Source organism: Microplitis demolitor, chromosome 1 (assembly GCF_026212275.2).
Source record: "Microplitis demolitor isolate Queensland-Clemson2020A chromosome 1, iyMicDemo2.1a, whole genome shotgun sequence".
Classification (NCBI taxonomy): domain Eukaryota; kingdom Metazoa; phylum Arthropoda; class Insecta; order Hymenoptera; family Braconidae; genus Microplitis; species Microplitis demolitor.
In genome coordinates this window covers 1,479,003-1,505,002 of record NC_068545.1, presented here as the reverse complement: position 1 = coordinate 1,505,002, position 26,000 = coordinate 1,479,003, and the positions used below count along the sequence as shown (strand labels likewise).

Here is a 26,000-nt window from a genome sequence, read left to right as displayed (position 1 = left end):
AATTTTGATTGACAGCTAATTTTTTTGAGTATTGAGATCGATCCCATACCTAAAGAACTTTGAAAATTGTCAACTTTTGCACTTTGAACTAGACAATTTGAACTTTGGTAAATTTAAATTTTGGTAAATTTGAACTTTCCTTTTTCTTAGGTTTTACGTGCGTGGAAATATAAATTATGTAAACCTATACGCTTGAAATAGTATGATACCTTTTTTCAGGGGTTTTGTGTGCGTGAACTTATAAAATATTCAAATTTTCAAAAGTTTAAATTTACAAAACCTGAGAAAAAAGGTAAGTTTAAATTTACCTAAGTTCAAATTTACCAAATTTCAAATTTACCAAATTTCAAATTTACCTAAGTTCAAATTTACCAAATTTCAAATTTACAAAAATTCGAATTGCCAAAGTTCAAATTTACCAAATTTCAAATTTACAAAAATTCGAATTACCAAAGTTCAAATTGGTAAAGTTCAATTTTCAAAATTCATTTGATTGGTTACCATTGAGATCTGCAGTGATTTAATTAACCCGAAATTAAAAAATTATCAGACTGAAATTAAAAATTGTCAGACTTGAATTCGAAAATTTGTATTTTAAATCGTAAATGATCTACGGAATCCTGAGGATCTATGAAGATCAATATAAACCAGAAAAAAAAAATTATATTGGTCTAATTTGATCTTGTTAGATCCCAATTATTTTTTTCCAGGTCGTCGCGGGAATAAGAATATTAAAAAACGATGATAGTTGTAGAATCGTTGAATTATAAAGAATTGGTACGTGAGATTTGATAAATCTAGGTTTCAGGTAGATGCAGTTCGATTCGGTATTTCAGCATTTCCTGTCGCGGGAAACGCCGGAGGGAAATCTCGGAATAGAAGCTCGGGTAAAACGCTCAGAGACTCAGCGACAAAATTATATTAAAAAGTAGCAGTAAGAGAATCAGTTGAAGTCATACGATACAATAGCTCCAGAATTCATTTAAATTCCATTTACTTTACAACTATATTTTTAATCCCTAACTTTACTTTATTTGTTTATCATTACACCATTTTTTCCCCAATTAAATAATCATTTTTTTTTTTTTTTTTTTTTTTTTTTATTACAATTTGCTATAAATTCTCGTACTATAAATTCAAATCAAATTCAAGTTATAAATAAATTTTCCATAGAAATAAATTTTTCACAGTCGGGGAATAAAAAAAAATGTTCGCGACACTTTTTCTGAATAAAATAAAAGAGAAACGGTAATGAGTGGTGTACGCGTCTAGAATTGCTGAATAGTTTTGTATGCCTTTGATGTAATATTCGCACAGGTATCACCCCAGGATATATGATATAGGGCATTACATACATTTCTGCAAGCATTCATCCATATATATATATCTACACACACATACACAAAAATATATACATATATGTCCTCACTCCCTTTCGCGCTTTATCTTGCTTGCTGATTCAATGTTATCTGGAACGTGAGTTTTGTCAATGAATCGGATATCTATTCAACTCTTATGAAGTCACACGTGATTGCTGGGTAAATCAATAGCACATACATATCAAACTTTCGTATTATTTAGTATACGCAACTTTTAAATAATAATTATCCGCGTAATTAGTGACAGATGTCATGCCAGACGTCATTTATACTGTCTATACCGAGTATCAATTTACCAAATTTCCTAATAATTTATTTATCAGTTAATAAATCAACATTCTATATATTTTTCTATGGAAAACAAAACCCATCAGTTAATTAATTATAATTGTTGGCACATCAATTTTTCTAAGTTTTGTTTACATGGAGAAAAAATTATAGGAAATGTTCCTAGTACGTTTATGAAATTTCATTCCATACCGTTATGGTAATGACTACTTGGGATTATGGGATATAGACCCATACTTTCTGGGAAAGTTCCCATAAGTATGGGAACAATTCCTATCATTATGGTAACAGTTCCCATATCGCATGTGAAAGAATCATGGTAATGATTACCATACTCATAGGAATAGTTCCCATAAGCAAATAGGAACCAATCCTATAACCACATTGTAACGGTTCCTATAATATTATGGTAACCATTCCCATAATTCCATAGGAACTATTCCGATACCATATGGGAATTATACCCATAATTATAGGAATGATTACCATAATATATATGGGTGCCGTTCCTATAATCAACATTTCAAAAAAACCGGTTACTATGCAGTATGGAAACCATTCCCATAATATATTGTAACTGTTACCATAATTTTCTCTCCATGTAGTTTGAGCTTAGGATTTCTCTAGGATTCAGAGAAAGCTTCTCAATAATGAAATTTTTGAAAATCATCGATTTTCTAAGCGGGAAGTTAAAAAAATTTAAGTGCGGGCTGAAATTTAAAATTCTATTAATACATAAATTATTCATTTATAATTTCCATAATCGTATTAATGTTGTTTTTTTTTCTTTTCCTACGCTTTGTTAATTTTCATTTTAATTACATTTTTCGGTTCTTATTTTCTACCCCCTTATGGCAAACACCGGTAAGTATGGAAAGTAAATATAGGAGCCGCCTCGTTAGCTTCTACTGGTGTATTCTACGCGGTAGCGGTCAAAGTACTTGCAAGTGCACCCGCTGCAGTCGGAAGACTCAAAAGTCGGGGGTTTTAAAAATAAAAATTCGTGTAACACTTGTTGAATTTTAAGACAAAAACTTTTTGGTATTTAAATATTCGGTATTTTATTTTTGAATTAATTTAATATTTATAATTTAGTTATTTTTTATTTTTTATTTAAATTCAAAAGTTTTGCAAACTACGGCTGAGTTTTATTTTATAGACAATTAGGCGCGATTTCAAAATGATTACGGTTTACGGTTTTTTTTTTTTTGCAGATTAAACCTTTTGTTTTTCTGTTTTATACTTTTATGGGAAAATGTTTCGGGAATATTGTCAAAAAAAATTCAAACCGGAAGTCTAAAAAGTTTAGGTTCTACGGCCATTTAACTGGTACGCGTGGGTGGAAGTCAATGGAACAATAAAAACGCGGCATTTTTCGTAGTACGAATTTTTTTGAACGAGAGTAAAAAATTAAATTATCTATTGCTTTACAAAACTCATTTGACATTTAATTTTCTATTAGACGTGATTCTACCCACTTACAATTATTAGGTCCTTGTTATAAATTTGAAAAAATTCGTATTTGAAATCTGAGCAGATTTCCGATACGAAAAAAAATGAAAATTGAAAAGTTTCCATTAAGAAAATAAAAAAAAAATTTGAATTTATTTTTTTAAAGTTTTGCAATAATGTTGAGTGAAACATGTAAATCCTCAAGCAAATCCTAAGCGTTAGTCGACTCTGTGATTCACGGATTAACATTGGAGGCTTTCAAAACAAATACTCATTCCAGTCACCCTCTAGACAGCTGCGCTAGGAGTAGAGAAGAGGACGCTTCGACTCAATGGACAGTTGACTAGAACGATTTAGGTGCTTTTCCTTTAGTGAGATGCTTGTTCTGTCACTGCTATATATATATATATAGCAAAGTAGTATTTGAGGTTCTTATATTTCTGTGGGACGACGATGTCCCAGTCGGAGGGTTGCTATAGAAACCCACCCCTATTTCTTTAGCTGGCTCAGAGATTCTCAACCTCTTCAACTGTAATCATTTGTCCCGACAGATGTAAAAAATAATAAAAAAAAAAAAAAACATAATTAATAATAACTATAACACAAATAAATAAATCACAAAAAAACCATTTATTCCATCGCTAATGAGATTTTTTTCTATTGACCCAGTTCGATGATAGATTCTTTTTTAAATTAATTTCGTGTTAGCTAAGGTAAAAAAATATATATAGTGTACAAACGAGCGACGGGTGATAAAAAGGAAAATAAAAAGTTTGAGAGTAATCAGAGCGAATCGATTGATATTGGAGTCTTATGTTCATCAAGCAAAAACTTTTCTATCTTTAGATATATTTTATTTATGACAAAAGAATGAGATTAAAAGTTATATTTAACAACAAAGTATCCGCGATTTAAAGAGTTGATGGGTAACAAAAATAAATGCAAAAATAATTCATTGAAAAAAGTTATTGAATGGTTTGTTTGGTATATTGTAAAAATATTTTGTTGATTTTGCATTTTAGTTGCGGAAAATTTGTTTGGAAATTTCTCTGCCTGGAAATTGAAGCATTCAAATGGCTGGAAATCTTTTCCGCTTGAGTATCACAGCTATGGAATTATATGTTCATACATGTACATATATATATATATATATATATATATATATATATATACAGATATCCAACGTGACAGGTCGTACGACCGACATGACCACAATGTGAAATTGTATAACGCGAGCTAAAAAATGTTGGATATTACACTAAAATTTATCGTCAGTAAATGTTATTTTTATTTTTAACAATTAACACATTACCAAGTGATAATTAATATTTATAATAACGTTAATTTTAAAAATAAATAAATTTCCACGTCATCGTTGAAAAAAATTTTTTATAATTTAAGCTCTTGCCATTTATCTATTAAGCCAATTACTCACATTCTACTATTTGTCAAAAAAATATGTGGGTAAATAATAATATAAAAATATTTAAAAAATAATCCAACATGATTTATTGCAGGAAGATGCGGTCACAATTCACCCTGCGAGCAGCTGTGTTACGAACTTCACGATGGAATGTATGAGTGTGATTGCAAAGACGGATTTATCCTTCACAAAAATGGATATAGTTGTGCAAGTAAGTTATTTTGTACTTTTTTTTTTCGTAATATTTTATAGAAAAAGCTAAATGTTTTTTTTTTAATTTAATTGAGTTTATTTGATAAAATATTAATTAAAGTGTACAAAAATAATTAATTAAATTAATTAATTGTACAGACATGTGATAATTATGAATTGTTTATCAAATAAACCTCGGCCACTCGAGTAATTCAAGAGCCGAACATCCATTTATTCATCATCCTCGGTCCGAGTCCCGGTGCGTCAATTTGAAAGTCGAATATGACTGTTAGCAACTAAGCAACCATACCTCTCTATGAAAACTTTATCGAGGAGTCCATTAAATTAACAGACAGAGAAGTCCTTAGAAATTCGCAATTTATCTCATTACATTAGCACAACAAGTGCCGCATGAAAGTTTATCAAAAAGTATCGACAGACAGAGAGTGAAAGAATAAATAAAAAAAAAAGCTCTCACCACTATAAGAAATTTAAGTAATAGAGTGTTATTAAATTGTCTCGTAAGGTCTATTTTATCTGAGGACTTTCAATTTTTATTATCTAAAGTTCGGGGTAAAATGTCAAGAGGAAAAAATATGAGAAACACTTCTTAAACACGTTCGATCTCTCTCTCTCTCTCTCTCTCTATCTATCTATCTACACAACATATTGGATTTTTTTGTTATTCTCGAGGTGTCGAGATAGCCGCTTATCACATACAGACACACATGCACAACACGTACATATTGTAGATACTTCGAGTTCCGGGTTAAAAAATTTTATAACTCAAGTATCAACTGTATAAAGCGAAATGTATTTTTGCTAGTTCAATAGTTTACTTTTTTATATATATATATCAAATAATTTTATCTACGTCTACGTCTATATTTACGTGTGTGGGTGTGGGTGTGGGTGTGGGTGGGTGGGTGAGTGCCAATGGCAATGGACGACAATTTTAACGTAATAGAGCATGAGAGTTTTCAGTCACGACAGATGGTCCTTTATCAATTGTCATGAATCTGTGTATATAAATATATATATATATATATATATATATATATATATATATATATATATATATACATATACATAGGCATATATGAAGTGACAAATGATATCGTAGAATCGTAATAGCCATCTTGAAACTGAGATCCCTATGCACACTAGTGTTCCATGATAAGTCTCATTATAAATCTGTCATATATTTATATATATGCATTTATTATTACTATCAGTAATTACTAAAATTTCTTTGGAATTTTTTTATAAAAGAAATCGTTTCAAAAATCATTACCGTATTGAAGTTTAATGTGAAGACAGCGGAAACTTTTAGAAGACAATTTCAAACTTTCTTAAACTTACTGAACTTCATTGAATTTAAATAATATTGGAAAATATTTGAGTTTATGCATAATTTTGTGTGATCGAGTATACGAGTTTACTTATTAATTTTTAATCTGTATTTTGGGTCACATGAATTTCAAATCAAGCAACTTTACAATTTTATAATTTTGAAATTTAAAATTGTCAACTTAAAGTTTTTCATATTTATCATATGTAAGATTAGCGAAAAAAATTTTTTTTTATTTCCAGTAGCAAGTATTCAAAAATTCTTATTCGGAAAAAATTAAATTAAATTCTATAAAAAAATACCTCAGATCGGAATCGAACCGCCGACCTTTCGCTCTGCGAGCGGCTACTTCGATCCTTTTAGAATCCAATGAAATTCTTCACAGAAAATGTCAGAATTTTCTTTACCAGATTCAATAACTTCTTATCAATTATTTTGAAATTTCTTATATACCATTAGCGCAATTTTACGAGCCGGAATTAGAAAATTTTGAGAATAATGACAATTGGTCAGAAATAATATATCTCGAAATTTGATTTACGAAATAATTACCCTAAAATATTTGTAATATGATTGAATATGCAATTGAAACCAGGCAGTATGAAATATAATAATTGAAGTAGACGTCAAAATATCTTAAGTATTTGAAGCCTTAGAGAAATAGCTGGCGATAGCGTATATAGATCTTGTATAATTAAAACAAGCCGGATTGGTGGAAGTGAGAAAACAGAAGCTTATAAACGAATGGTATTTAATTAGAGAAACCGCTAAATTGTGTTAGTGATAAATGTTGTATGACTAAAGTATATACATGTATATGTATAAGAGGAAATAAATGTAAGGGAATAAGGCGGATTGAAGTTAATCTAGTTGACGCTAAGACATATGTACAACTTACCCTCTGTTAATTAATTAACTTAGCTTACATTTGTTGACAATGGCTCTCATAACTATTGTAGTTAATTGAGACACAATATTTTTAACAGAAATTTGAATAAAAAGCCCGTTAGTTTAGGGGAAATCGCCTACTTCCCTATCTGAAACTCCAATCTCCTTTTAATGTTATACTACTCTAGGGAGATGTTTAAGTATTTAATAATACGACGACTTAATTTATATTGTAAGATGTTAAGTTAATTTTTGAATTTTATGTTATCAAATTTACTGGCTTGGCTACTTGGTAGTATTGACAATGCAAGCGGAATTACCTTTTTAAGTGAAAGTAATTAATTTCAGTTTTTCTTCGCCAATTTATATACGTTCGGCAGTAAATCTTCCCTACAATCGCCACTTGAAGGATAATTCATTGGATTTACAGTTAGATCATTGTTTCTCAATGGATTTATAATACATCCCTATAAATTCTCACTTGTTGGTTTTACACGGAGGAAACGACCGGTCCGATAAATGTTTTATTTTATCACATAAATAACCAAAGCTTTTTAAAACCGTTCAAAATTTTTTTTTGCAAAATTTTAAACTTCAGAAATTGTTACCGAATTTTTTTTGTTGCTTGTTCATCTAAATTATGACATATTTTTTTTTTTTACTAAATTTATGAATTTGGTAAAAGTAAAAAAAAATTTTTTCATTTTTTTGGAAACACCCAATTTTGTCCAAAAATAAAAAAATAATTTTTGCTGCATATGAAAAACTGTTTTTTTTTTTTTTAATTTAAAAACCGATAATCAAAAATTGTATTGATTAATTTTTTTATGGAGGGTTAAAAGAAAATGGAAAAATTTTTAAATTTCTCAAGCTGCTCAATAAGAAACGGCTTCAAAAAATCATAAAAAGTCTTAGACAGTAACAGAACAGCTGGATATTATTAGAAGTGAATTGACTGACACTGACACTGACAATATTTAATTAAAATTTGAAAATAAAAATAATTTATAATTAATTTTTCAACGAGCTGATGACAGACCAAATTAAACACATTATAAAACAAGCCACTTTATATTCCGTTTGTGTGTAAATGCAATCACATATACACTTGTGATCACGTTGTGTTGACGATTGTTAATTGGACTGGTGGATGAACTGAGTAATTAAAATACTAAATTGAATATACATATACATATCTACAATATAAATAAATTCAAATTTTTAGAAAATTATAAAATCCATAATAAGTTTACATTCATTATGGGAATTTTTGCTACTTCGCATGACCAACAAGTTCATTTAGAGACTAAGGGCAAAATGTGATACCACCAAAGGAAAAAATTTTATTTACCAGAACCAGAGTTGGGGCAAGTTGATCATGACGTAGTTCAGTCATTTTTAAATAAATTAGGATCAAGATTGTTTTTTATTGATCCAAATTATCCGATCAATTTTTTTCACTAAAAATTTTGGCTGCGCTACCGGAAGTGGCCAATTTGCTCTAGAATTTCTCAGTCACCGTAAATATTTACAAACAGAGAAACAATTTTCATTAAAGTGGTGTTTCATTTTCCCTTAGATCTCTCTTCCATTATTATTATATATATATATATATATATATATATACATATATTTCGATGCATAATGTATAGATGCTAAGTTATATAGACACAATATTACAGAGTATTAAACTATCAGTACATTTGTCAAGTACTCGATTGTCTGAAAAGTTTAGGTAGCTATCAAGTCTTGAAATTTCTAAAGTCATCCAAGTTTCAAATTTATGTATCAACCGATTTTGCTTCCATCATAGATACCTATATACATATATATAGATACATATTCTCTTACATAAGACTTTACGATACCATCATTGTGTTTCCCTGATATAGAACTTTATACCAAAAACTTTGCCCTCACACTCTGAAACTTAATACTTGTTCTCTTTCTTTACATCTTCAGAGTACAAATCAAGATTTTTTTTTTTTTTTACGACTTATCTCTAATAAACTTCAAGGATCGTTATCTCGATAATTTCAATAACAATCACGCTTTTAAAAATAGAAGATAAAATAATAATAAAAATTAAAAATAGAATTTTTTTTTCATCAAACCCTTACTTTTTTCATCCACAGATTTATTATCACGCGTCTCTTCCGGATTTGCTGCAATTTTTCCCAACTTATTCTACGTCATAATTAACGCCGTAACAATAGACTGAAAATTTATAATTTGATATTTACAGAGGCGGGATTTTTTTTTTTAACAATTTGTTCAACACTTTTTTCTATCAAATTAAATTAATTTTTTTTTTACAATAATTGATGGTAAGGTAAATAAAATATATGTATATGTATATGTATATGGTATTGAAATATATAGATACTGATTTATTCAGAGGTAGTATCGTTCAGTTGTGGTTACTGGGTGCTATCGATTTGCCAAGAGTGACGCGAATTCAACCCCGTGTACACCCTTTCGAGTCACCTTCTGCAGTTACGTGTGCGTTCTTGCGCAACCGTAACATCCAATCTCTCGGTCTCTGTACCATCATTCTATTCGTTTTAATATACGTGTGTATATATCTCGCCATCTATCTATATATATATCATCTCTCATCTGCACATCGCACTCTATACAACCGCACATATGCGTGCGCAAATATCCCATGAATCGTTCGCTCTAATTTCCGCTTAACGGAAACTCATCGGTGGGATACTATTCATTTCTCATGTTTAATTCGTTATTATATAATTTTTAAATATCATACTCAACTTATTAATTCAATGAATATTTCAAAGTACTGGCTGAGTTTCATTTACTATTTTCGATATTTATAATCCTATAATCTATTTATTCTGACGATTGATAATATTTTTAAATTCATTATTCAGAAACGAGATATTTTTTTTTTTTACCAACTTATGTTCTTTAAATAATTATTTTTGAAATTAAAAAAAGTTGAGTAATTAATTTAACATATATTTGAATATTGTCATTGTTTGTAAAACAATGTCGAGCTCTGTAAATGACAATGGATTTTTTAATTAAACTCGTCAGTTTAAAAAATCGAAAAAAAAAAATTTTATTTTAAATAATTATTATTTTAGAATTTAATTGAAGATTATTTGTTAAACTAATTGATCGAATTGTATAAAATTCATCGTAATTGAAAGAGTTCATCGAGACAGATCTCATTAAATTTTTTATCCAATCAGACTTAGCCGCGCTATTCAAAGACCAAAAGGAAAATAATTATTTTTTAAAATTAAATAGTCCAGCTTATGATCCTTCGACCGAATGAACCGATTACCATTTTTTTACCAACTTAAAAGTTAATGAAAAAATTGATGGTTTAATTTTCAAAATTAGTCTAATTCCAAAAAAAAAAATTTTTATATAAATTTAATTTTTTACCGAGCATTTAAAAAAAAATAACTCAGATTTCGATTCGTAATTTTTAAAAAATTCAAAAAATTAAATATTTAATTAAAAATAATAAAATAAAATTTTTTCTATAATTTAATTAGATTTTTCCTAAATAATTTATTCACATCGATCCTTTTTTTTCAATTCCAAATCTATTTATCTAAATGACCATGCAGTATTGACATTCCTAACATTTAATCAATAAGATTAATCGTAAGTTCCTTTTCAGGTTTTTCTAAAAAACCGACGATGAAGTCGTTTAGCTATAGACCCGTAGCCGGTTGCCGGTTACCGGGTAAATAGAAAAACAATTTTAAAGAAACACTGTGGTCAGTATACTGAGTATACAAGTACATATAAAAGTGTCTTTCACCTCAATTCAGCTCCGTACAGCTCCGATACAACGGACCTGTACACTACCGATGCATTTCACTTCCGCACAACGACAACAAACGCGTATACGTAACAATAGAACAAAACAACTACCGTATCTTTTATCACCCTAGCCAGTATGCTGGGGTAGTATCGCGAGACCACTTTTGTGTTGTGAATAAAAAATAGACGAGTGCACTTTCTTTACAAATACTCTAAAACCCCTTAGACTCTCTCGAGGATGCGTTACGGAAAAAAAATATGTTTTAAAAAAAATAATACAAAATATACTCAAATATATATTTGTAAGTCGGGGGCAAAATAGGCATATTTAAAAAAAAAGTAATTTTGTTTGTGGTCTAGAGAAGTGGGGGTAAGTTGGTCACCGGAAGTGCAGTTTCCGAAATTTCGGAGCGACTCATTTTACCCCGAAATTTTACTGTACTTTAGAGAGACGACTGAAAAAAATTTAAATAACAAAGATTTAAAAAAATTTAATGATGGATCATTTTACCCCAGTGTCTACTTTAACTTGGGCTCCCTTGTGAATTTTTTTGTTAAAGTTAAAAGATGAACAAAATTTACTTAACTTTTCTTATTGCCACTGCAGCGTTAGTGTTCTTATTCTTTTTAACAGTAAGAGACACTACTTTGTCGCAAGTAAAAGGCAAAATGGGCAATTTGCCGTAAAATCGTTCGTTGAGAGAATCTTTCGCCACTCGGAATTTAATGAGCCTGTCTCCGGGTTTAGTTCTGCTAACTTAGGGGACGAACAACCTCTCATCCTCTTTTTCTTTACATCAATAACTAAGAGACGATAATTTAAATGCGTTTATCCAAGGATTTACTAATTTTATAAATTTCATTTATTTTTATCACTCATCAACAAATAATTAATTAGTTAATTAATTAATTAATTAATATTTTATTTATTACAGAATTGAATTCAACATCACCATCGGCGACTGATTCTCGCGATCCTTTTGATGACACCGACAGTGATGAAGAAACGGAAATAACGATTGATGGAAAAGAAAATATTTACTATATGCCAGATTCATTGTTTACAGTACGTTTGGAATCACTGAGGGAAAAATTGAATCTAACAGACAGAAAAAACCCTCAAGATTTATCTAATGAAATTCCGAATGATCCCATTAGTTTTCCAACATCAGAGGTAACTAATTTTGAATTTACAAATGAATACTCTATATTTGTCTTATTTTTTGACACAGGTTTCACTGTAAAAAATACGAATTCCTACTTCATTTCGCCATTCGGAGTTCTAAAAAAAAATAATTCCGCATACAGAATAAATGGGATTTTTTTTTTTTACGCGAAACAATTTCGGAGTAATCTAGATTTTATTTAAATCCGCATTCATTATGATTCAGAGTTTTAATATGAAAATAAACTTCTTTGGAGTAAATTTGACTCCGAACCGGAGTTTCAGTTTGAAAATATTCTCCCCTAAATTTCAGTCCGACCCAAAAAATTTAAAACAGAACGTTTTCTAATACAGACACATTTTGTTACTGCGTATTTAAAAAAATATTTGAAAAAAAATTTGAAGTTAATTAAACTGCTTTGCATTAAACCTCGGTATTGAATTTAAAAATGAATTTTATTCTCGAGATAAATTATTAAATCGTAAGTAAAATGAAATGTAAAGAAAATAAGTTTTTCATGTAAAATATAAAATTCAGCGCAAGTATAAAAAGTTTAAATAAAAAAAATAATTATTTAAAGTTTTAATCTGAAATGTCGTTACGTTACAGAGCCCAAACTTGGAACAGAAAGTTCCGGTAACAACGGAAAACGTTGTGACAACGGAGCCAGCTTGTTCTCTGGACTGTGGAGCTGCGGGAAATTGTTACGTCGAACAATTTCGTAACGACGAGGAAGGCGATGGGAATGGAGACGATGTTGCTCGCATTGACGACACGAGACCAAGGCGGAGCTCTTACAAGCAAAGATGTCAGTGTCCACTCGGCAGAACTGGGGATCGATGTCAAAACGGTTTGTTGATTTTTCATTTATAGTTATAGATTGTCGTTTCACGTGATGATCGTTGGAACGGAAGGTTTTTAATTAATTAGCTGACTGGTGCATCAAAGCCAATAAATTAATTAAATCAAATATCAATACATCGGATTGCGAGTTTTAATATCACGAGTAATTAATTTAATTTATTGGAATAACTATCGAGTTTCAATAGTAAAAAAAAAAAATTAACATAATTTTGTGACGATCGATTGAGTAAAACCTACGGGAGAATTTATTGAAGCCAAATAAATTCAATTGGGTATTAAAGGAAAAAAATATAAATAATGAAAAAAAATAAATTTGAGAAAGGAATAGATAACGAGGATCTTTTCATTTTTCCACTATAAATTCTCTAAGGACTATTAAATGAGAGGATCAAATCGATTTGAGAGACACTACAAGGAAGCATTAAAAATAAAAAAAGAGACGTCAAATTATTGGAAAACGATTGACGCTACCGATACGCTGGTTCTTTAATTTCTGTCCACTCTACTTCTGATCATTTGTTTCAAGGATTTAGCTCTTGGGTCACTTTCGCTTTCCTTCTTTTTTTTTAATACAATTATACGTGTATACATGTCCTTTATATTCTCCGTACAGATAAACTTTTATTTTATTTTATTCCTGTAACTAAATAATCTCAAGTTAGTTTTAATTTTGAAAACTTTGTCTTTGGGTTTTAGTTTTTTTTTGTCTGAGACTTTTGTACGGCTCGGGAGTTTTGTGTGCCTGTTTTTCTTCTCAGTTAATATAACGACCTAAGTTTGCCTTAGGGTACGCACGTGCCTAACGAGCAAACAACTTTATCGTACGAGAGGTGTGAAGCTGCGTGGTCAAGTGATAAAAGTATACACCAAGTTACGGCATGGGGATTAAGAGATACACGCATTGTCTAAATAAATTAAAACCATAAATATCTGAATTAGCTAACGGTTAGAATATTACTTTTATTATTCAATTGTGTCCACAATTAGCCACTTACTCGACATTTTCAAAATTAATCACCAATTCTATTGCAAATTAAAAAAAAAAAAAAAGACTTGGAAAGTTCTTGTGGAAAATTTCATTAAAATTTATTTCAAATATTAAATTTTCAAATCGAAACGAACAAACTTTAGAAAATGAAATTTTTTTTACGAGGCTTCATCTAGAAAAGTTTCAAATTTGACTTCATTTCTCTCCGACACGTGCGACAAGCCCTGAGTTTAGATTTTCTATCGAATTTCTATAGAATTTCTTAGACGGCGATTCTGATCAAAATTAAGGCTTCCGTTAGACGTTTGGAAGCCTCGGGGTATCAGACAAGTCTCCTAGAAGAACATTACCACCGGAAAGTGAAGGAAAAAAATTTTTTTAAGTACCGAATTTTGAGTCTAGATTTTCTATCGAATTTATTAGACGGCGATTCTGAACAAAAGTTTTTTAAAATATTTCAAATTTCAAATTTTCATGGCGGGAAGTTAAAAATCAGGTTCATAAATTAGAAATTAACTTGTAAAAAAAAAAAAAAAAATTATAAAACCCGTGAAAACATAAAAATATTATGTCAAATTTTTTTTAGGTGTAAAAGGTTTATGAGGCAATCCACCCATGAACCCTCTCAAGCCATTAAATATCCTCGCATTCTCCTTACAGAACTATACACTAGACGTACTGTTCTCAGTTAAAGTCTACTACTCTAGCTTTCACATAACATTACATCACCAGAGGGAAAATACCACAGGGTCACATATATAAACACACTGAGAGAGCGTGAGGTCTTTTGGAAGACTTATAACTCCAGTAGAGGGTGCATGGTATAAAAAAAAAAATAAAAATAAGTCATAGGACAAAACATCGACTTTTTCACTCGACATTCACACACACTACCCGCCCTTTACGAGTATTACGTGTCGCTTAATGTAAAACAACACACGTGTCTCATCTATCCTACATAACACGTCTCCAGAATATCAACATCTCACGTTTATGAACATTTGTATTGGCAGCTAGACGTTTTCTCAAGCAAAAAAACTATAATAAGATGAATAAAAAATACATATTGTTAGATATGTAAGTTGAATTTATTTAAGACACGATTTTATTTACATACAAGACACGAGTTAGTATATTTTTATGCTTCTTAGCATCAAGTATAGTCACGTAAACCATAAAGGGCATCCTTTGAATGACCTATAACTTGCCGTACGAGCACTCAAGACTCGAGACCCAGGGCTCCTTGTTCAATTCTCCACATGTAAAGTGATACTGGGTAGCAAAGGGTTCAGAACTATCACATTTCCCAATTGTTGTTACAAAGGGGTTGCTCTTATTCTCTGCGCTGTATATCCCAGAGTCGTAACACATTAACTTGGTTAATTATAACGGTGGTATTCCATCCCGAGTTATAAAAGTTTAATTTTCTCCTTATTATCATTTGATATTTTATATTTCTGTATATGAAATAAAAATGGTTGGGCGATAAGTTCAAGCAACCGGTATAAATATACTTTATGAATAATTTAAAATATGATACTTAAAATACAATAGAGCTGAAGCGAAATACTTTAAGTATCAAAATTTATGTAATCAAAAATTCAAGTTTTATTTATCGTGTTTAGTATCATCGTTGGTTGCCGTTTATAATAAATACTATTAAATATTTATTAGTATGTAATATTTAATGAAGTGTAGATAATTCATTGACAAAAGGACACTCGGGCACGATGGCCAAAAATAAAAATTTTGCTTAAAAAACATTTTACTATTTTACCTCGAATACTATTTTTTGATACTATTTACCAAATTTTGGAGGCTGAACCATTCTGCCCAAATAGTTCGTATCAGTATGAAACTTGGAAAATATATCAGATGTATGACATTTTGGATGAAAATCGACGATGAAAAAATTTTTTTTAAACAAATTTTGAAAGTTGGCCGGTTTACCCCAGTGAGCTATTGAGCTCAGAGCTTTTCTATGAAATTGACCGACATTAAGAAGTAAAAGTGAATTTATATTTTAATAAAATTATTGAAAGCATTCTCTTGAAATAAATCTAAATGAAAATTACTCCGATCAATGAAAATCGTTTGATTTATTTTTGGAAGACAATATTAATATAAATTGATTATTTATTCAAAAGATTGTCGGGCTAAGTTTTGATCGGTTGCCTTAGTAATAGTTCAGACATTTTAATTCGCTGTCGTAATTTGTGGTATTTTACAAATGTAAATTCAATTCATAATTAAAAGGAATTTTTTGAAGATTTAATGCATTCAAATTTGCTCCATTTTTTTTAAAAAGATATCTTTATATATAAATTTAATTTATACTCCTAAAATAACGATTTTCTGTCAAAAGCGGATGTAATATATCACCGTCAGTAGAAAATTTCCTAACTCAATTTCTTTAAATTTTATGGAAGAGACAACAAAAAGTCATAAAATAACTTGTTTTAAACCCGACGCGAAATTTGAAAATGCATTATATCTTAATATTTTTTTTCCAAAAAAAATTTTCTTTTCCCATGCAAAAAAAATGTTTTCACTCTTCTACCAGCTATCAATCTCAAATTTTTGGTATCGAGCTCAAATATTAATTATCACAGCATTTTCTCACAAAAAATGTAAAAAAATTCAATTCCTCAAAAACGGAAATTTTTTTTTACCAAAAATGCCGATATGAATATGAAAAAATTAATTAACTTTAACAAAATAATAAAAATTTCAAACCGTCTGATTCCAAATTCGTTCAGCTTTGATAAAATATTCTTAGGGTCGGCGAATTATATTTTTTTTTGGCTAGAAGCATATTTGAGATTAACTGAAATTCGTATTAAAAGCCGTCTACCAAAGCGGAAGTAATCTTACTCTTGAGTCAGCAATTTTTACATCAAATCTATGAGTTTGCTATTATATCAAATAATTAATTTAGCTTTCAAATAAAACACAATAAAATTTGACGCGTAATTTTTTTTTCGAGCTTACAAACCCTCTTGTCTCTCCCCTTACAATATAAAGAAGCTTTGCCACAGAAAAACAAATAACGTTTTTCTAATTATCCAGTCGGCGAACCGAATTTATCGGAATAAAATAAAGGCTAGAATACTGTTTATTATTAATTCTCATCAGGAAAGACATTGAATCTTAGGGGTTTCTCGTACAATACATTACTGCGGTATATTTATAGCCTGTAGTATACAAGTACAATAGAGTCTAGGAAAAGCTTTCGAAATCGCGTGACTGTAAATGTAGTACCAGCAAGTCGGCTGCAAAAGTATTGACGAAGCAATTATCGTTTGGGTGTGTACACCGTTTTACGAGCAATGTCTTTGGGGAATAGCAAACTCGTTTCTTGGCAACAACCCCCGACGCCCAATAATTATTCCGCGCCCTTACTCGCCGTGTTTTATGTGTCTTTATACCTTAAAAAAAAAAAAAAAAAAAAAAAAACAAAAAAAAAACCTCTCCCTTCCACACAAATACCTACACGCATATATTTCTCATTACCCTGCCAATTAATATACAGACTCATTAAACTTCTCCAAAAAAACAAAACGTCAAACGTCATTTCAAAAGTTAACTTTACACAATTTCTTCGTAATGAAAAAAAAAAAAAAAAAAAAAAAAAAAAAGTTCTTACTAGAAATTGAAATGGAATGGAATTTTTTCCTTTAAAGTTAAATACGTCAGAAAATATTGTATTCCTTTGACGATAAAAAGGTATATATTTTTATTATTTTTTTATTGAATATAATCCGGTGAGTTATATGACCAAGTAAAGCACAATATGGACCTTTTTATATCTCCTTTGGCTATTTCACTAGTTGTACGTCACACAATAGAATTTTCCGCATGGTAAAACATCGCTTGACGGAAGAGTATCGATTGACCAGGTACCAACTAGTCGTAGTCGTAGACGTAGTTGTAGTGATAGTCGTCAATGTGCCACAGGTGCATACGAATTAGTGTTATGTCGGCGGCCTCGATGTATATCGTCAAGAATATTCAACAGATAAAAAAACTACAAGTAAAAAAAATTTAGTACTCAGCCGTAAAAAGGCTGGAGTACATAATGATAAAAATTTTTTAGCGATCGCGAAGCTAGATAGAGACAGTGGGTCGGGGCTGTAAGCTACGAGCTGTACTAGGAGCTATTAGCATAGGAGTTAGGAATATACGACACGTTCTGAGAACTGGTGGGTATGTGCCGAGAAAGGAGAACGAGAACGAAAACGAGAACGAGCAAGCCAGTAGCTGTATATAACTACCGACCGGTTTGTCATGCTAAAGTAGAGACTCAGAGACCTGCTAGTGATCCCTCTGGCTTTACTTAATTTGCATAAAAGCTCGCGGGCTGCATGACGATCGATAGTTTAATGCGAGTGCAAGAAAGAGCTTTGTGAGAAGTCAATCAAAGGGGATGTTTCGAGCAGCGATACCGAAACCAACTTGCAGTAGTTCGTTAAGTACCGAACCTTTGACTCTTCTCTCTTACTCGCTCTCAGCCGAACTCTCGAGATATATATTTGCTTGCTTGAATAATTCATTAAAACGTTTAACGTAATTTACCGTCAATTAATTTATATTATTCATCAACAGTAATTAACTTTCTTAAAATAAATAATTATAAAAAATTTAACTCGGCGAGCTGGCTTTCAAATAAATTATATATATTTTTTTTTTGAATGCCACGGACTCGATGAGGAATCTCGGTAATTTTATTTTGACATAAAGCGATGTATAAATGAATAAAAGAGTTCGAGTACTAAGCATTTTATGAAATTTTTTTCTTCATTCGAGAGCCGAAAGTACTCGAGAACCGACAAATATTTTAGCATTGCCTCCGAGCCGAGTAGTCACCAGATGTATATTTCGAGTGGGTAAAAAGAGGCCTGAAAAAATGGGAATTGAAGATGATGGGTATGGTAGATGTAGAAAAGACGAGAGGCTGAGCTCGGAGGGAGAAGATGAGAAGGGCTGAAGAAATTCGCGGGCTTGAGGAAGTACAGAAGAAGAATAAGAAGAAGAAGAAGCAGATGATGATGACGATGATGAAGAAGGGCGACTGGGGTTAAGCACCGTCTTTGCAAGCTAAGTACGTAACTAGAAATGCAGATTCAGTGTGGGTGGACTTGACTCTGATGGTCGGCTAAAAAAGAATCGAGTGGAGTAAAAAAGATTGGCTGAAATCCAACCGAGGAAAACTATCTAACCAGCAATGCTGGGAACGTATGCCGGATCCTGATTATTTGTCCTCACGTTACAAACTTTCATTTAAACTTTTAATTGTGCTTTATCACGGTTACATTAATCAACGCTATAATTACACCCAACTTTAAGGCTTTTCAGTGTATACCGATAATTTGCCATGTAAATTAGCTGATAAAAGTCCTGGTGATAATAATAAAATTATTATTGTTAGCGGGTATTATGTTTCTTTGAAGAAAGTTGTGTACTCAGAATTACATTATGGAGAAGCCATTGACTGGTAACGTAAGCGCCTTGGAAAGTTGTCAGATTGACGCTCAAGGAATTTCCAAACACTTTTCGGAATCTGGAAAGCCCGAGCGGATTTTCTAGCAACTCAGCAGACTAGTGCACTTTACTACTGATTTAACAGTCTGCTAGTCTGCTACAACAGATTGTCTAAAGAAATTCTTGTGACCGAAATTCACGATCCAGTAAAATATTATACAGAAAACAAATCGATAGTTAAAGCTAAAAGTTTATTTTTTTATCCCATTGATTTATAGTCTCGAGTTTCAAGTCTCCGGCGTGTACTTTCTCGTACCAAACCCTCGTCTTGCTCTTCGTTTTCGATACCTCCGAGTGATTGATACGACGTCCGTGCGGGATTTTCGCACCCTACGTTTTTTTTTTTTACTCGAATAACTTTCAAAAACTTTTACTTTTATATGGATTTAATTTTAAAAAATTTTGAATTTATGAATTAGTAATAAAAAATGGTTAAAATATTATTATTAATATTATTATTTTAATAAAAATTTTTTCAGAAGCAGAAGTTAAGTCACCGAGATTTACGGGACACGGGTGGCTGGCATTTCCAGCTTTGAAGGCTGCTTATAAGCACATTCAGCTAGACCTAGAATTCAGGCCGGAAGCTTGGGATGGAATTCTTATACTCACGGGCGAACGTGATGATCTACAGGGTGATTTTATGGCACTCATACTTCATCACGGTTTCATTGAGTTCAGGTAATTTACTATAAGTTATTCTAGTCATTGTTTTATAACATCAAAGAGTTTGAGCTTGAAGAGCAGAAAGTCACTCAGGGTCGAGAACACGTGTGTTAATTGCTTGTTTGAAATCTGGGTGGTTACAAATGGAGAAGACTCTTTTTACATTTGGCCTCTCCGAATCCATTTTGTCCAGAGTCTATTTCCTGAGATAGAAGAAATATTAGGCTCAAAAATATGAACTCATGGTGGTTGTGGTTAGACAATGGGGTCAATGGGGTGAGGTTCGAACCTCTAATTAAAGTCCACCTGTGGACTCTTGATTATGTTTTTCGACTAAGGGCATCGCCTCGGGGTTAGATGGGGTTATTTGAAATACGTGAAAAGGTGAGGAAACAGTCCCCGGAAAATGGGGTAAGCATTTGAAAGTAACGCCACCAGTTAGCTTCGCTACACTAATTCATTATTGTTATTGTTTTAATTTATTAGAAAACACGGAATTTCATAGACTGCAAATTGATTTTATTAGAATGTTATTATTAAATGTAACACAAGCTTTGTATGTCGCGATATATAAATGTAAATTATAAATTGTATATATATAAAGATGTATGAAGTTATATAGTTCTATATATATATATATATATATATATATATATATATATATATATATATATATAGACGAACACGATCTCATGAGAGATACTCAGTTGATCTCGACGGGAAAACCAATTTGAGTTTGTAACAAGTTCGTTTCGGAAATACGAAACTACTAGAATGCCATCAAGATAATGGCACTTACATCCACGAAAATTAAAACTCTTATATTTATTTTCTACTAGTTATTTCATAATAATAATAATAACATTATTAACTGACGTGACTTTCTTTTTTTTTTAGTGGTTTATATAGAGCGTGAAATAAAAATTAATTTCTGAAATCAATAAAAAAAACGTAGTGATGGCGTATAGGAATTTTTTCATATATTTTAAGCTTCTATTTTTCAAGGAGACATACTTTAAGCTTATATCGGATTTTTAGCCAATTAAATTATTGAAAATGTATTAGGAAAATTATTATCATCTATCGATCGTAAGCTTTCATTTAATACCCAATGTGGAATTGTAGAAAAAAATTTTAACTGGAAACAAATCCCAATAGAAATTTTAACATAGAAATCGGGATTTTCATGGGCTTTGGAAAAATTTATTTCGTTCCTATGCCGCGTTTCATGGATGGTTAAATATTTAAAAAGATGTGTGACTTTTATTGAAATTGAGGGACTGACAGCGGTCTAATAAATGTTCCATTACGGATACTCTAAGAGTACAACACTATAAATACCGTGGGAATTTGGTTTTTAGATTTTTATCTTTCCGAAATAGAGTAATTACGAAAATTTTCTGAATTTTTATAAGAAATTTCTATATTTTACCGAGAGTTTTTTTATTTTTCACCGAAATAGACTAATGGCGGGAATTTTCAAAATTTTGACAAGAAATTTCTATTATTTACTATGAATTTACTGACTTTCTACCGAAATGAAAAAATTACGGAAATTTTCTGAGTTTCCATTCAAAAACAATCTACTGCAACTCTGAATACTGAAATTTCATTGCTTGCATTAGAAATACAAACTTTCAGTTTTCCATTTTTCGATTCACAATTTTCGATAAATTTTATTTCCGTAAATTTTATAATTTCCATATTAAAAATAAGCTAGATATTTCATTTGATTTTTTTTTTATAGAAGTCAAATTTGAAATAGAAATCACAACTTACATGTGCAGAAAATTTTCTGTTAATTAAAATTCTTGACCAAAAAGAAATCAAGTATTTAAATTCTCATATTTGCATTACTTTCTTGATCCCCATCGCTGGCACTCCCTTAAATGTTTTATTAATACTAATCAATGATTTTATTTATGAGATTATAAATTATTCATAACAATAAGAAGAGACTATCCATTTTACATATTACTAATCAATATAAGTAAACTCTTTGATCATTAAAATTCATTATTCCAAAGTTAAATTTAAGTAAAAGGTGAATTTAATATTGAACACAAAAAACTGTGTTAGTTATTGAACCCCCCCCCCCTACCTTTACAATAATTTCAATTAAAAATTCTGTTTATAATTAATTATTTATTAATCAATAAAAAATGAATTTAATTAAATTCACTTTGAAGTCCTTCTTAACTGATTAAATTAAAATTATAGTATTAATAATATACAAAATAATTCATCTTTTACTTGAAAAAATGTTAAAATAAAATACAAAATGCGAAGATACATTTATAAGAGTAATGAAAATAAACACAAGTAAAATTAAAAGATGAAAGAAAAAAAGTTGACATTAAAAAGTCGTTTGACCCAGCGATAATAATTACTAAATTTTTTTAAAACTTTTTATCCAGCTTCCGGCGAGGATTAAAAGGCCCCGCCTGGAAACTCATATTTCAGTTCTTTCTACCGTAAACTGAGAGCCCATGACTTTTCGTGATATCTGAGTATTAGCTCAGCACCTACGCGAATAAAAATAGCCAACTAAATCCCTGCAGATTCTTAAACTTAACTTTAGTTGATATTTAATTAAAGCACTAACAATAAATTATCTAAGTGATGTTTTTTTTTCAATGCAGATTTGATTGTGGCAGCGGAGTCGGAATCGTAAGGAGCGCAGAGACAGTAAAGTTGAATGAATGGAACACCCTGAATGTATATAGACACCGCTGGGATGCTTGGATTCAACTAAATGGAGGCAAACGTGTCCAAGGAAGATCTAAGGTACACAATTGTATACATAAACTTGTATATATATAATGGATAATTATAGAAGGCAAACAAAATCATGTACACCCAGCAATCAAAGACAAACATGTCAAAACAGAATTTGCAAACAATCGTAATTATTATTATTGTTATTATTGTGGTAATAATAGTCATAATAAGATCCGAACAATTTGGAGCAAGGTCTAGACTATTTAAATCCGTGACAGTTGAATCCACTTGTATAGTTATGCTCAGTTGTTGTTGGTCATACTAATTATGCTGGTAGACCATGTGGCTCTATCTACTAATTGCATCTCACCGCATACTCTACGAGAAATATCTAATAACATATTTTATATTTTTACGTATATTTATAATTATTTTGGTTTAAATACACAAGATCCTGACCAAAACATAATTACCGTTTATGAGTGATGATTCAAATGATTTTTTTTTTTTAAGAAAAACATTAAGTCAGAAATTAAGACTGTACATTCTGATGACTAACCAATTCTTCAGTCTTGTTCACGGTGAATGAAGCATTTAATGCCCGAAAAAGTTGAATCTGGCCGAAATTACGCGAAAATAATACAGTTTTATTATAAGAGGCCTAAAGTTCACCGAAATCACCGAAAACTGTAAAATTTTATCGGAAAAGGCCATTATTTCGCTGAAAACACACAGAAATGGTATTATTCTTGAAAAACAGGCTGAAAATTGGCCAATAAAGTTATTTTTTGTTAAAATTCTGAAGCTTGAAAAAATTTCAAGCATGTAGAACATAAAATTTTCAAGTTTTCGACTATTTTTAGGTCTACAGCTAAATTTCGGCCAATAGTAAAATATTAAAATGCAGTTTGCGGTCACAGAAATTTTTTTCCAAATGTATTCACATTGAATCATTGATATAATTTATATAATGTAATAAATTGCCATCAGTATAATATTTTCAAGACAAGAGGTTATGATTTACGTGATCGACAAATGGATTTATTTACGTGTAGATTTGTATGTAGAAAAATAAAATTTAAATTTGTGTTTCTAGTCATGTCCATTGGTCTATTCGTCCGTACGTTAACACGATAAAAGCTGTCATTCGCAATATATTAACCTGATTCCTTTTCAATAAGTTTCGATTCATGCTTGAGAGGAGCTCCCGTTAAAATCGATGACTAAGTCGCTGCCATTCGAAAGACGTCTGCAGAAACTAATGAACTTTATCAAATTTATTGTTTTGAATCTCAGAAATAACCTAAGCTCAACACTAATCCCAACACTAGTAGTTCCACAAATTACCACTAGGTGGCTGCGGTTTTTTTTAATTGTCCGCACGTGGTTGGAATTACTTTGCAAATATATTTACAAAATTTGTATCATTAATACCTACGTAGTTTTTTTTTTAAATGAATAATGTTTTTAGAAATGTGATACAAATATTTATTGATTGGGAGTGACAGTTAATTTAGAAAAAAAAAAGTTTAAATTCAATAATTGAGAGACATAAAAGGTGGATTACTAACTAATAAATAATCCATCCTACTATGGCTCAATACATCACTCACACTTTGACATATTCACCCAAGACAAATGACCATACTGTCCAGCATATATATATATGTATATAAAATATATGAAAAAGCCGTGTATAAGTGAGCTGCATGAGCGTGAGTTGAGTGTGTGCCGCACCTGTGTGAGCCACACCCTACAAAGTATAATCCAATCTTTTATGGTCGGCGATCCATACGAGAACTCCAGCAAACACCAAGGCTTAGTTCTTTTTTTTTTTTTTTTTTAATAATTTTATTTAAAGCAAAAAAAATTTTCCTTACGAAGTATTTATTTTTAATCACGTATCCATTTATATTAAATCAATTAAAACTTGAGATAAAATTTAAAAACAAAATAAAAGTATCCCCGAGCTTTCAGCGTAAAAGTTTTTTAAAATTAAAATAACAATAATAATTTTAATCAGCACACGTGTCTGCACAAACGGACTCGCTGGTGTAAATTTCATAACTTTTCAAGTCACATTAATTGTGATATGTGATCTTGAATTAACCATACTACTGAAAATAGGATTAAAAGAATATCCCGTGAGAATCAACAGAACACGAATCACAACAGTGGGGAAGAAATGGAAAATATTTAAACTAAGATGTATATAATAATAGTTAAATCTTGTGGACTTGTAATTAAACATGCGGTTCTGAAGATCTTTAATAGACTGAATATATGTATACAGACGGTTGAGCTTGACGGCGAGATAATGGCCTTAAAAGTTGACAAGAGCGGTGGCAAATGGGTCCTGATGCAAACCCACTTAAGCCCGAGTACCATTAAGCACCCGGTGTCCTATCACCGACAGGGCGTGCGGTAATTAGCACGGACCCAAACGACTTATTCTTCTCTTCCTTCTTTCTAACTATTTTTTTTTTCATTAATATTCAGGGCGTTTTATTACACGATTGGTCAGACTCACATTCAACAATTCCTTTTGTTTCTTCTCAACATTCTCTTCATCATGGCCTTAACTTATCTCTAGATCTTCTCTTCTAGCTTCTCTATTCTAGTTTTTTCACCCAATTTATACTCCTCAAAACTTAAAACTTTACCACCCTTTAAATTAAATTAAACTTATGAATTTTAATCTTGCGTCTACAGAATTACGATGCTGATGGTCGCTCTTCATCACTTTCCTTAATTATCCACAATTATTATTTCTTCAGCGATGTCACTAAATTTTATTGAAATTATGGTAATTTTTTGTAAGTATTATTATTTATCTCTCCGCTTAATTTTTTTTTTTTTTAATTTCTTGTACAAATTCTTGGCCGTTGCTACGAAATTAATGACAAGAAAAGGATTAACGTCAGCAAATATCATTGTCTTTTATAAAACTAGTTTACCCACAGCCAAGTCCGACCTGACAACTACAGAAAATGCGAATCCACGGATACAGTGAGCTTGTGTTGGTGTTGGTACACTCATTGAATAAGAGAATGGGAATAGAGTAAGAGAGAAATTTAACAAAAGACAGCAGTTTCCGGTAACGCAATTGAGTTCCTCTTGAACATTCAACATTATTCTCAAAAGTATACGTCAAGAATTTATGCAACTATACAGATATATACCAACACATATACATAATAAATACATATACCTTTATCTATAATAAAATCTCATGCGGGCATTGAAATTTTCCATAAGTTATCTTTGGCATTCAAAG

At 30.7% G+C, this 26,000-nt stretch overlaps 1 protein-coding gene across 3 annotated transcripts in view; it reads left to right on the top strand.

Moving 5' to 3' along the window:
• Positions 1-26,000, top strand: part of LOC103570240 (pikachurin) — a 48,008-nt gene that overhangs the window by 8,690 nt on the left and 13,318 nt on the right. For all 3 annotated transcript variants that reach the window (XM_014439931.2, XM_053738191.1, XM_008547917.3), the window contains exons 3-7: positions 4,637-4,753; positions 11,713-11,951; positions 12,553-12,793; positions 19,816-20,017; positions 22,645-22,789. In XM_014439931.2, the coding sequence (XP_014295417.1) occupies positions 4,637-4,753; positions 11,713-11,951; positions 12,553-12,793; positions 19,816-20,017; positions 22,645-22,789 (944 nt within the window). The remainder of the gene's footprint in view (positions 1-4,636; positions 4,754-11,712; positions 11,952-12,552; positions 12,794-19,815; positions 20,018-22,644; positions 22,790-26,000) is intronic.